Here is a 12,935-nt window from a genome sequence, read left to right as displayed (position 1 = left end):
CAGCCAAACGTACATTCAACACCTAGACAAAACATCCTAGCATCGTTTCCACATCGTTCCCGCTCGCTGCATGGGTGAAGTGACTGATACGCGCGCTCTGCAGTGACTCGCTACCCTGAGACTGCTCCTGCGACGCGCTAAAAATCGAATCGACTGACATTTCGCTGCGTCAGGAGTGGAGAGAATGCCGATGCGCTTTCATCTGCTCTCCAGGCATCAAGTGACCGTCCAGCAGATTGAAACCTCGTAATGAGCCAATACGCTTTCTGTTGCCTGCATTTCCATGTTTCCAAGTTTCCTCCTCCCCCTCCTTTTGTTCTTGTGCTGGATCTTTTTTTCGTTTTCGTCTTTCTGGTAATTTTCTTCTTCTTTCTTCTTTTGTTCTCCTCCTCCTCCTCCTCTTCCTCTCCCTCCTCCTCCTCCTCCTCCTCCTCCTCCTCCTCCGTGAGTCAAAGGTTAAGGGATAATTGGCCCCTTCGAAGGGTCATATGGAGGAGAAGGAGGAGGAGGAGGAGGAGGAGGAGGAGGAGGAGTTAAGATGGGTGACTTGAATATTTCTTCTAAGCTACGAGAGAGAGAGAGAGAGAGAGAGAGAGAGAGAGAGAGAGAGAGAGAGAGAGAGAGAGAGAGAGAGAGAGAGAGAGAGAGAGAGAGAGAGAGAGAGAGAGAGAGAGAGAGAGAGAGAGAGAGAGAGAGAGAGAGAGAGAGAGAGAGAGAGAGAGAGAGAAGTATGCTAAGAATGCATTGAAGGAAAAAACAAAGGATGGTAATTGGCCGAAGAGGAGGAGGAGGAGCACAAAGGATTACAAAGGAAAAGCAAATAGCAACAGACCTCTTGGCCCTAACTAGGAATGTCACGCCTTGCTTTGTAGGGTCAGAGGGGCGTCTTTTAAGAGACATAGGAGGAGGAGGAGGAGGAAACGTGGAAACATGGACGAGCAGGCAGCAGAAAGCCTATTGGCTGATTGCGGGGCTGCCTGCTTTCAGTGATTTAATCAGTCCGTCAGCCACAGGAGTTACCCACGGAAGGATTAAAGCACTTCTGTACATACTCGGGAATACGTTCAGTTCACTCCCGACGCAGCTAAGTGACGTTAAATGCGATTCTTAAAGGAGTTGATTGTTTCCGCGCTAAAAGGCTGCTCCAGTGGCGGACGACTCGGTTCGAGAAATAACTCCTGCCGGTATCCGCACTGCATCTGCGATTAAATTGTTTTACCGTTGTTTCTTGTCCTCGGGTTAGTTTGTAGCGCGAAGAGTTTGGAGTGATCAACATTGCTGCACTTGTTCAGGTACTTGAAGAGTTGTAACATGTCTCCCCGCAGTCGTCTCTTTCCCAATGTGAGTAATTCAATGTCTTTCTTGTAACTTGGGAACCAAAACTGCACGGCGTATTCCAGGTGGGGCCTTACCAGCGAATTATACAAAGATAACATGACTACCGGCGACTTATAGCCGAAGTTCCTCGCTATGAACCCGAGCATAGTGTTGGCTTTCTTGCAGGCGGACTTGCAGTGTTTTGTGAGGTGAAGGAGGAGGAGGAGGAGGAGGAGGAGGAGGAGAAGGAGGAGGAGGAGGAGGAATGATCGAGATTACCTCACATATCTTTCCTCCGTGACCGTCTAGCCTCCTCCTCCTCCTCCTTCTCCTACTCCTCCTCCTCCTCCTTCTCCTCCCGCTCCTCCTCCTCCTCCTCCTCCTCTCAGCACCATTAAAGAGGAAACATTTATGCAGTGCGAAATTATGCAGTGATGATGTGCGTGTGTTTGTTTGTTTGTTTGTGTGTGTGTGTGTGTGTGTGTGTGTGTGTGTGTGTGTGTGTGTGTGTGTGTGTGTGTGTGTTTTCTTTACCTAAACCTCAATTTCCTGCCATTTAAATTTAGAGAGAGAGAGAGAGAGAGAGAACCTAGGTAATCTCCACCCTTTCCTTCCTCTAACCACCTCCTCCTCCTCCTCCTCCTCCTCCTCCTCCTCCTCCTCCTCCTCCTTCTCTTCTCCCCTTCACCTCCACCCCTTGACCTTTCACCTCTTGACCCCTACCCCCTTTCCTTCTTCCTCCCCCTCCCCTCCTCCCCTCCCCGTCTCTCACCTGGAGGTAAATTACACACACGCTCAGGTGGACAACGCCCCAAAATTTCTCACCTGTGTCTAAAATTTTACCTTTTTTATTATTATTATTATTATTTTTTTTTTTTTGGTGTACGTGAAGATGTTGGTTAGGGGAAAGTTATGTCGAGTTTTTTTTTATTGTTTTATTTTTCTTTGTTTTTTTATTTTTTTAGTATTGTTTTGATTTGTTCTTTTTTTGTCTTTTCCTTTCGTTTTGTTTTTCCTTCATTCTGTTTTGTTTCACTTTCTTTTATTGTTTTTTTTCTTCATTCTTCTGTTATTTCTCTCCTTTCACTTGTTATGTCTAGTTTTTTTATTGTTTTTTGTTTTCTTTATTTTTTTCATTTTGTTTTTTCGTATTTTTGATTTTTTTTTGCATTCTTTTTTTGTCTTTTCCGTTCGTTTTGTTTTTCCTTCATTCTGGTTTTGTTTCACTTTCTCTTACTATTTCTTTTTTTCATTGTTTTGTTTTTTCTCCTTTTCATTCTGTCATTATTTTGTTTCTTTTTGTTTTCCTTCACTACATATTGGATTCGGATTTCAGATTTTTCGTTTCATCTTTTTTTCCTTCTTTCCGTTCACCCTCCCTCCCCTTCCCCACCCTTCTCTACGGAAACCTTGGAATCGCGTCTTATCTCACTGATCGCATCCGTCAAAGTACCGGATTGTCTTCTTGACCCTGCATTGTCCGTCTCTCTCCTGTCCCTCTTTTGTTCCCGTGGCTGCCTGTCTTGTCTTGTCGCACCCTCCCCTCCTCCACAGAATCCACCCTCTCCACCCATGGTCACGTTGGTATTTACATGTCCAGCAAGGCCTCCTCTGTGCACTAGCGCCAGCCAGTCACAGACCACTTCCTGTAAAAGCAGTGTCGTATGTCTCTCCTCTATTGTCCCTAAAGTTATATATTATCCAACTTCCGCTTCTCCCTCCCTCACCTCCTCTCTCTTGGCACCCACACTAAGCCCGCGTGTCCACTCAGCTTACTAATGCGTGTCGAGAGGGCCATTCAGTGCCAGAGGGCCAGTGGTGCCAAGGCCGCGTGACACCTGCCTGATTATGAAAGCCTTGTGACAGGTGTAAGGGATGCCAGATATACAGACAGGTACACACAAGGAGGGCAGGGGGAGAGGGGAGGGGAAGGGGGTTCAGTATTCTTTGCCTGTGTTGTTTTTGGGGGGTATAGATGAAATGGGTTTTGTGAAGGGATCCGAAACTCTGTGTATTTATGAATCTATTTTTTCTATTTTGTTGTCTTCTTTTTCTTCCTCTGTCTTCTTTCCACGATCCAAATGTTCCACTACCCAGTTTCTGCTTTGTTTCTTTTCTTTGTGTTTTCTTGATTTTCTTCCTGTTCTTGTTCTTCTTGTTCTTCTTTCTCTTCTTCTTTCTCTTCTGAACACCTACCACCACAATCCCATTCACTAACGTCTCTTATCCTTTACCCTGCAGAGGAGAGCGTCGTCAGCGCCCCTACCGAGTACTTGTCAGGGGGCGGCAGCAGCAGAGACCAGCGAACCAGCTACATATCAGGTGAGAGACCAGGGGGAGGAGGAGTGGGAGGGGAGGGGGGGAGTTACCTTGAAGTTCCTCTTGTTGACATTGAAAAGTTGAATGAAGGCAAAAGTCAAGACCCACCTGTTAAAACTCATTACCTGTTGTCTTTACACTTCGCTATCTTAATTAACTGTATTGCTCTTTGCTTGGCGTTACTTATCCTACTATCTTACTCTTTCGAAAGTGTTACAAGCTCTCCCTTACTCATTCGACTACATTACAAGCTCTCCCTTACTCTATCGACCATATTACAAGCTCTTCCTTACTCATTCGACCATATTACAAGCTCTCCCTTACTCTATCGACCATATTACCATCTCTCCCTTACTCATTCGACCACTTTACAAGCTCTCCCTTACTCATTCGACCATATTACAAGCTCTCCCTTACTCATTCGACCACATTACAAGCTCTCCCTTACTCATTCGACTACATTACAAGCTCTCCCTTACTCTTTCGACCATATTACAAGCTCTCCCTTACTCTATCGACCATATTACCATCTCTCCCTTACTCATTCGACCACTTTACAAGCTCTCCCTTACTCTATCGACCACATTACAAGCTCTCCCTTACTCTTTCGACCATATTACAAGCTCTCCCTTACTCTTTCGACCATATTACAAGCTCTCCCATACTCTTTCTCTTCTTTTTTCCTTTTTCTTTGTATAATATCGACAATCATCTCTTTCTTATCTTGCTATCTTACTTTTTTGACCGTATCATTTGCTCTCTCTACCTTACTTTTCCCTCCGTTTCCTTCCTCACTGTATGATATAGGCAAATCTTCTCTTTCTTATCTTGCTATCTTACTTTCCCTTACTTCTCCTTGGTTTTCCTATTCCTCTCTGTATAACATAAGCAAATCTTCTTACTTAGCTAACTTCCTTACTCTCTCTCTCTCTCTCTCTCTCGACTGTATCAACCACATCTAACCCACAACTTCTCTTTTCTCCTTCCCTCATCACCACTACCACAATACCTCAACCTCGTTCCTGATTGGTGATGCTGCTCCCCTGCCCTACCCTGACCTGCCCTGCCCTGGTGACCTGTTTCGTGGCCCTACAGAGGAGGTGCGCGGCGTGAGCACCGTAACACTGACCAAGAGGGAAGGATGCACGCTGGGACTGATCGTGGCTGGTGAGTGTTGCTGCGTGTTGTGTTGTGTTGATAGATAGATAGATGAATGGATAGATAGATAGATGAATGGATAGATAGATAGAGAGATAGATAGATAGATAGATAGATAGATTGTTCCTGTACTTGTTCTTGTTCTTGTTATTGTTGTTCTTCTTCAGATAGATAGATAGATAGATAATAGACAGAGAGAGAGAGAGAGAGAGAGAGAGAGAGAGAGAGAGAGAGAGAGAGAGAGAGAGAGAGAGAGAGGCGGTTCATTTGATTGATCTTAAGACGGAGATTATCATAAGCAGTCTGGTTGTGTGGAGGAGGAAGAGAAGGAGGAGGAGGAGGGGGAAGAAGAAGAAGCAGAAAAAAAAGAAGAAGAAGAAGAAGAAGAAGAAAAAGAAGAAGAAAGCCACACCCAATCAAAACAAACACCAGAGACCTCAAGGGAGCATCCACTGGGCGAGTCCATTAGCCAAAGAACCGGGACTGGCGGGGGAGTCCACATGCAGAAAAAAAGACCCCCCCCCAAAAAAAAATCGAAAAAAACATGAAAATAATTAAACCAAGAATCATATCAACCATTTCCTTGCTATACTTTTAGAGTGAAGAAAGTAGTAGTAGTAGTAGTAGTAGTAGTAGTAGTAGTAGTAGTAGTAGTAGTAGTAGTAGGAGGAGGAGGAGGAGAAGTCGTCCTTATAAGGGGTTGATAAAACATTCCATTGAGAGTTTCACGACGTCTGTTTAGTGTTAATTAACTTTCTCTCTCTCTCTCTCTCTCTCTCTCTCTCTCTCTCTCTCTCTCTCTCCTATGCGATCAGTGGACTTCATTATTCGAGAGAGAGAGAGAGAGAGAGAGAGAGAGAGAGAGAGAGAGAGAGAGAGAGAGAGAGAGAGAGAGAGAGAGAGAGAGAGAGAGAGAGAGAGTCCTCCTCCTCCTTCTCCTTCTCCTCCTCCTCCTCCTCCTCCTCCTCCTCCTCCTCCTCCTCCTCCTCGGGATATTCTTGTCCTCAGGAAGTGACTTGATAAGAAACACGTCACTTTTTGTATTAGGAAGAGGAAAAACCGTGCCAGTCTTCCTCCTCCTCCTCCTCCTCCTCCTCCTCCTCCTCGTCACCGGAAGAGAAGAGTCAGGTAATCTTTTTAAGTCGAGTCATTTTTCTTGCGCGTGTTAACTTCAGGAGGAGGAGGAGGAGGAGGAGGAGGAGAAAGGTATAGCAAGGAAGGGAAGGAGGGAGGAGGAAGGATAGGAAATATCGAGAGGAGGAGGAGGAGGAGGAGGACAAAGGATGCTGAGGAAGAAAAAGATGGAAGGAGAGAAGGAGGAGGAGGAGGAAGAAAGAAGATGGAGAAAAAGAAAAGAAGGAAAAGAAAAGAAGAGGAAAAGGAGGAGAAAGAAGAGGAAGGAGGAGGAGGCGGAGGAGGAGGAGGAGGAGGAGGAGGAGGAGGAGGAGGAAACAAAGAAAGGAGACTCCTATAAGATTTTAAAGAGAATATTAAACTGACATTAAAAATACCAAGATAAGAGAGAGAGAGAGAGAGAGAGAGAGAGAGAGAGAGAGAGAGAGAGAGAGAGAGAGAGAGAGAGAGAGAGAGAGAGAGAGAGAGAGAGAGAGAGAGATATGCAGGTTAAGGGCCTAATATGGGAGGGGGAGGAGGAGGAGGAGGAGGAGGAGGAGGAGGAGGAAGAGGAGGAGGAGGAGGAGGAGGAGGTGTTGACACTTGGGACCTCTTCAGTTAGCAGGAGGAAGAAGAGGGGAAGAAGACCTTGAAGAAAGAAGAGGAGGAGGAGGAGGAGGAGGAGGAGGAGGAGGAGGAGGAGGAGGAGGAGGAGGCGATAACAATGGAGAAGGAAGCATTACATTACAAAAATTCTGTGTGTGTGTGTGTGTGTGTGTGTGTGTGTGTGTGTGTGTGTGTGTGTGTGTGTGTGTGTGTGTGTGTGTGTACCTGCCTTGTTAGTATACCTGGCTGCAGTTTCCAAGGCGGAGGAGGAGGAGGAGGGGTCGGGGCGGACCGGGGTGGGTCGGGATGGATCGGGGTAGGGGGCGCGGTACGAGAGGGAAGGGGGTCGCCTCACGTGCCGTATGTCATCTCGGTATGTCCTTAGTGTATTTTAGGCCCCGGGACCGTCACCGCCGCCACCGCCGCCGCCGCAAAAGCCCCGCCCCGTCTGAGTTGATATGGGAAGGGCGGGAATTGGGGTAGAGGGAGCTTGGGAGGAGTAGAGAAGGAGGTTAAGACTGGGGACTATTGGGTTCTAGGTAAGATCTAAACTATATATCTTCTTTCTGTGTAATCCTTTCTTTCCTATCTTCGTCCTGGTCATCATCATCATCATCATCATCAAAACCAATGTCAAGAAGAAGAAGGAGAAGATGAAGAAGAAAAAGAAAAAGAAGAAGAAGAAAAAGAAAAAGAAGAAGATGAAGAAGAAGAAGAACTTTTTTGGGGGGGCTACTGGGTCTAATTTTAATGTAGATAACCCAAGTAACAATGTAATGGGCTTCTTTTTTTATTCATATTTTGCCTTTAAGTTTCTTCCATTACCCTGAGAATAAAAGAAGAAAAGGTTAGAGAGGAATGACTGTCAAATGATGGAAAAAGAGAAGGACAAAGTTCCATCTCATAACTCGACTGGATAAAGAGAGACGATTTTATAATAGGAAATGAAATAAGGTTGGTTTTACAAGACACTTTTCCTCCTTACATCAGCTATTTCTAAAGGTCAAAGAGGGGGTCAATCAGATTCTAATGAGTGTTTCTTTAGTCTCATGGTACAGAAGAAGGGTCAAACTACCACCAGGGTCATAAAACTACCCCTGGAAATGCCCACAACTCCTACGAAAGCCTTGTCAAATATGTGAACTTGGGCGACGAAATGTTTTAAAATACGACTATTTCCAAGGACCAGAACAAAGGAGATAAGTCTGTTTCAAATGACTCCTTTTCACGTTCATGGCTCAGAAGAAGCCTTGTCAAACTACCACTAGGCTCATAAAACTACCCATGGAAATACTAACACAACAACCTCTACCAAAGTCTTATGTGGGTGTGTAGACTGCGAATTTTTTTAGGATATTGGCCTAAGACAGAGCGTGAGAGATGAGGGTGAAGGAGATGAGGGTGGTGGATAGGGTGTGTGTGACGAAGGGAGAGAATGAGGGGATTGATGAGGGGAAGGAAGGGTGAGATGCTGGGTGTGGTTAAGGAAGGGAGAGAAGGGGAGAGTGAAGGGAGGAAAAAAGTCTCCCTTCTCCCCATACCTTGCTCTCTCCCTTTCCTTCCCTCTCTCTCTCTCTTCCCTTCCTCTCCCTCTTGGTAGTTTAGTGTTTCTCTCTCTTCTCTCTTTCCCTTTTCTCATTTTTCTCCCATTTCTCATACTGTTCTTTTCCTCTATCTCTCTTTCCTCTCTTCTCCTTCTCTTCTCCTCTTCTCCGACAGGTCTTCTGGTGTCTGTTCTTCCTATGTATTCCTATGTATTCCTCCGACCCTTTCTTCCTTTCTCTCTTTCCTTCACTCTCCCTCTCTCCCCCTCTCTTTTCCTCTTACTCCTATCCCTCTCATCCCTCTCCCTTTTACTCCCTCAGCTCTCCCTTACCTTCCCTCCCCCTTCTCTCCCTCTCTCAGTGTTTTCCCACCTCTCAGCATCGGGAGGGGAGGGTCGGGATGGGGCAGGTGACGGTGGGTGGGGGCAGGATGCTGGTACAGGGCGGGGCAAGTCACCTCTCCCCCTGTTGCCTGCCCGTCCCTTCCCTTCAGTAGTGGCTCGCGGCGGCATCATCTCACCGCAACGCCCCCGCTTCGCTCCGCCCCGGCCGCACGTGTACGCTCACCTCTCCTTTATTCTCAAGCATCTCCGGGCTTACACACACCCACGTTTGATAAGGCTTTCGTAGAGGTTGTAGTGGGTGGGTGTGAGTGTTTCCGTGGGTAGTGTTATGAGTCGAGAAATAGTGAACCGATTTCACAGTCCAACGCAGTGTCTTCGTAACAGCCCGAACCAAACTATAGAATCCCATACAATCCAAAACGGTGAGGTCTTCGATGCCACACTAAATACACAAGACTTTTCCTGTATAGCTTCATCAAATTTGTGAACTTAAATACAAACACCAGACACTATACAAGGAGATTTCGAAGGCTCTGGTATTGGTTTGGGAGCTTACTAACCCGTCATGGGGAGCCTGGCCCAGTGTGACAAGGGTTCTTCTGCGCAGTGAATATGAAAAGACCCTCGTGAGATATAACTTCCCCTTTGTTGTGGTCGTAAGAAATTGTTGTTTGAGCCGAAAGCGTCTGACACTGTGGACCTCAGTGGCCGTGCTGTGTTGTGTTGTGTGATGTGTCGTGTGATGTGAAGTGTCGATGGTGGTGATAATGGAGATGATAATGATAGTGATGATGACTTCGGGTGCTTGAAAAGGATGTATATATAGATTTTAATTCGTGTGATGTTGAGGTATTTAGTGTCGAGGGATGTGGTGGATGTTATGTTATGTTATGTGATGGTTGGTGCTTTGTATGTGAGAGAGAGAGAGAGAGAGAGAGAGAGAGAGAGAGAGAGAGAGAGAGTCTTACCTGTATCATTACTTTTAATTAAGGTGTTCTTTATAATTGTTTCAAGGACGTTATGTTGTTCTTTTTGTTCTTCTTCTTCTTCTTCTTCTTCTTCTTCTTCTTCTTCTTCTTCTTCTTGTCATTGGTTTTGATGATGATGATGATGATGATGATGATGATGATGATGACCAGGATGAAGATAGGAAGAAAGAAAGACACAAAAAGAAAATAAATAGTTTAGATGTTACCTTCCTTCTCTCCCTCTTCCCCTCCCTCCTTCCCTCCCTCTCTCCCTCCCTCCTTCCCTCCCGCTCTCCCTCCCTTCTTCCCTCCTCTCCTTACTCTTCTTTTGTTTATGCTGTGGCCAAGCGAATTTGAGAGAGAGAGAGAGAGAGAGAGAGAGACGAAGGGAAGAGAAGGGGAAGGGGAGTGAAGAGAAGGAAATAATTAAAAGGGAAGGGAAATGGACAAGAAGGGAAGGAAAGGTGTGTGTGTGTGTGTGTGTGTGTGTGTGTGTGTGTGTGTGTGTGTGTGTGTGTGAAGGGAAAGGAAGGCCTGAAGAAGGGCTGAGTCGCTACCTTTGATGTGAAGAGGTATCTCTCTCTCTCTCTCTCTCTCTCTCTCTCTCTCTCTCTCTCTCTCTCTCTCTCTCTCTCTCTCTCTCTCTACTACTACTACTACAACTACTACTACTACTACTACTACTACTACTACTACCACCACCATCACCACATCGCCATATTACCAACACTAAAACTTTTATCACTATTTCTTATCATTTTATCACCACCACCACCATCATCACCACCATCATCACCATCAGACCTCTGCCCTCTTCACTTCCCATGGGACACTATCCTCTTTCTCTCTATCCTCTCTCTCTTCTCTCTCATCCTTGTTTCTTCTTCTTCTTCTTCTTCTTTTTCTTCTTCTCTTTTTTTTTCTTCTTCTTTTTCTTCTTCTTCTTCTTCTTCTTCTTCTTCTTCTTCTTCTTCTTCTTCTTCTTCTTCTTCTTCTTCTTCTCCTTATCTCACGCATCTCCCCTCTTTTCCCCTCACTCTCAACCCTTCTCATCTCCACTTTCCTCCTCTCTATCACCTCTCATCTCCCAGCATCCTCCATCCAGAGACACCAATCCTCCTCCTCCTCCTCCTCTTTTTCTTCTTCCTCCTCCTCCTCCTCCTCTTCCTCCTGTTTTCGCATTCCTTACCATCCTCTTACTGAAATGAAAAGACAAGGTGTGTGTGTGTGTGTGTGTGTGTGTGTGTGTGTGTGTGTGTGTGTGTGTGTGTGTGTTTTCTTAGTGTTCTTATATATATTTTTTCTTCAAGCAGACTTCTGTAACGACAAACATACATACATACATACGTTACGATATATATGTAACGTTTCGATATACAGACATGCGAATAAGCGAAGTGCACACATAGCGAACGAACGAACTAACTAACGAAATGACGGTGTACAAAACGTATATGATTAACAAAGACGAGAACAAGAAAAAGAACAAGAAAAAAACATTGAAAAATTATTGATTAGAAAAAAAGCGAAGAAAACAGAAGACATTTTAATTGAAGAACAGATGAATTTGAGATAGAAAAAAAAATTACTGATTCGTTTAGACTCTAGAAGACAAGAACAGTAAAAAAATAAGAAGAAGAACCGAAAGAAAAGAAATGAAAGAGAGAAAGAGAAAAGAAAAATAAGAAAAGAGATGAAAGCACGTGAGACACCCGTTAAAACTCTTGCATTAGAAAGTGGGACAAACCAGAGAAGAAAGGAAGAGGCGAGTGAAGGGAATAGAAGAGGGAAGAAAGAAACAGGAAGAAGGAAAATGAAATGATTGATTGAAATGAAAAATTAAAACAAAAACTGGACTTTGAAAAATTTAGTGCTTATGGAAGAAGAAGAAGAAAAAGATGAAAGGATTGAAATGAAATAAAAAAATGAAAACAAAACAAAAAGAAGAGAAAGTCGATAATTCAGGTCTTAACTAACTTTTCATGGCGACTAACAAACAAACAAAGAATGAAGAAAAACAAATAAAAACACCGTCACCATCACCTACTACTACTACTACTACTACTACTACTACTGTTGATGCTACTACTGTCACCGCCACCGCCATGTTTAAGAAGATCAAAAGAATGTCGTCAATTTCACTCCCAGAATTCCTCGCTTCAAGACGCAGACGACGTAAGTTACTCCGTCAGCCACTCCGTCAGCCACTCCGTCACTCAGTCCGTCAGTCTCTCAGTCAGTCAGCTAGCCAGGAAAGGAAAAGTCAGTCAGTCAGTAAGTCAATCAGTGAGTCAGTTTGTCAGTCAGTCAGTCAGGAGGGAAGGAAGAGAAAGGAAATTAAGAAAAGAAAAGGAAAGGATGAGAAAGAGAGGAAAGGAAAAGAAAGGATTAAGGAAGGATGGAAGGAAGAATGGGAAAGGAAGAAAGAAAGGAAAGGAGGACGGAAGGAAGGAAGGAAGGAAGGAAGGGAATGCAGGAAAGGAAAGGAAAGGAAAGGAAAAAAACAAAAATCAGTCATTTATTCGTTTAGTCAGTCAGTCAGTCAATTAGTTACTTATATTTCATCTCTCTCTCTCTCTCTCTCTCTCTCTCTCTCTCTCTCTCTCTCTCTCTCTCTCTCTCTCTCTCTCTCTCTCTCTCTCTCCCTCTTTCTCTCCCTCACCCTTCATTCCTCCCTCTCCCTTTTCTAAATTTATCTCCACAGACAAAGTAGCCGAAGGAAGGAAGGAAGGAAGAGGGAGGGAAGGAGGGAGGAAGAGGTAAGGTATGTGAGGTAGAAAAAGAGGGAACGGAAGGAAGGAAGGAAGGAGGGAAGGAGGGAGGGAGGAAGAAAGGGAGAGAGAGGAAAGGAAAAGGGAGGAAGGAAACATGGAAACATGGAAATGCAGGCAACAGAAAGCCTATTGGCTCATTACGAGGTCGCCCGCTTGGGTGATTTAATCTGCTCGACCGCCACTTGGGGCTTGGTGAGCAGATGGATATTGAGGCAGATGGAAGCCCCTCGTTATTCAGTTTACTCCTGACGCAGCGAAATGACGGTCGATTCTATATTTGAAGGAGTTGATGGTATTCGCATTTACTACTTCTGAGGAAGATTGTTCCAGTGGCGGATGACTCGGTTTGAAAGAAACTCCTTCAATGTCTGTGTTACATCGACTCGACTGAATGGGTAAACCGTTATTTCTAGTTCTTGAGTTGGTTTGCAGTTCAAAGAATTTGGAGTAATCGACGTTATTGAACTTTTAGATACTTGAAGACTTGAATCATATCCCTCGTAGGCGTCTTTTCTCCAATGTAAAGAGATTGAGTCGCTTGAGTCGTTCCTCGTTGGAATCATCTTTGTGGCGCGTCGTTGAATCCTTTCCAGTAAAGCAATGTCCTTTCTGTAATTGGGAGACCAGAACTGCACTGCATACTCAGGTGGTGCTTACTTATGGAATTATACAGGATAGCATCACGTCTGGTGTTTTACACTCGAAGTTCCTCGCTATGAACCCGAGCATAATGTTGGCCTTGTTGTATGCTTTTTACAGTGATTCGCGTGTTTCAGGTCACTGCTGATAGTG

The 12,935-nt window shown here is 44.8% G+C and overlaps 1 protein-coding gene across 7 annotated transcripts in view; it reads left to right on the top strand.

Moving 5' to 3' along the window:
- Positions 1–12,935, top strand: part of LOC126999786 (glutamate receptor-interacting protein 2-like) — a 107,466-nt gene that overhangs the window by 60,863 nt on the left and 33,668 nt on the right. For 6 of the 7 annotated variants that reach the window (XR_007753600.1, XR_007753599.1, XR_007753598.1 and 3 more), the window contains 2 exons: positions 3,559–3,639; positions 4,732–4,803. Coding sequence is in view for 4 of the 7 variants with exons in the window: in XM_050862697.1 (XP_050718654.1) it covers positions 3,559–3,639; positions 4,732–4,803 (153 nt within the window). In the remaining 3 variants the exon portion in view is untranslated. Of the gene's footprint in view, positions 1–3,558; positions 3,640–4,731; positions 4,804–8,557; positions 8,615–10,682; positions 11,545–12,935 lie in introns of those variants that run through there. The other variant, XM_050862703.1, reaches the window with a different exon arrangement.

This window comes from Eriocheir sinensis, chromosome 17 (genome assembly GCF_024679095.1).
Source record: "Eriocheir sinensis breed Jianghai 21 chromosome 17, ASM2467909v1, whole genome shotgun sequence".
Lineage (NCBI taxonomy): Eukaryota > Metazoa > Arthropoda > Malacostraca > Decapoda > Varunidae > Eriocheir > Eriocheir sinensis.
This window is presented reverse-complemented; position numbering and strand designations above follow the sequence as displayed.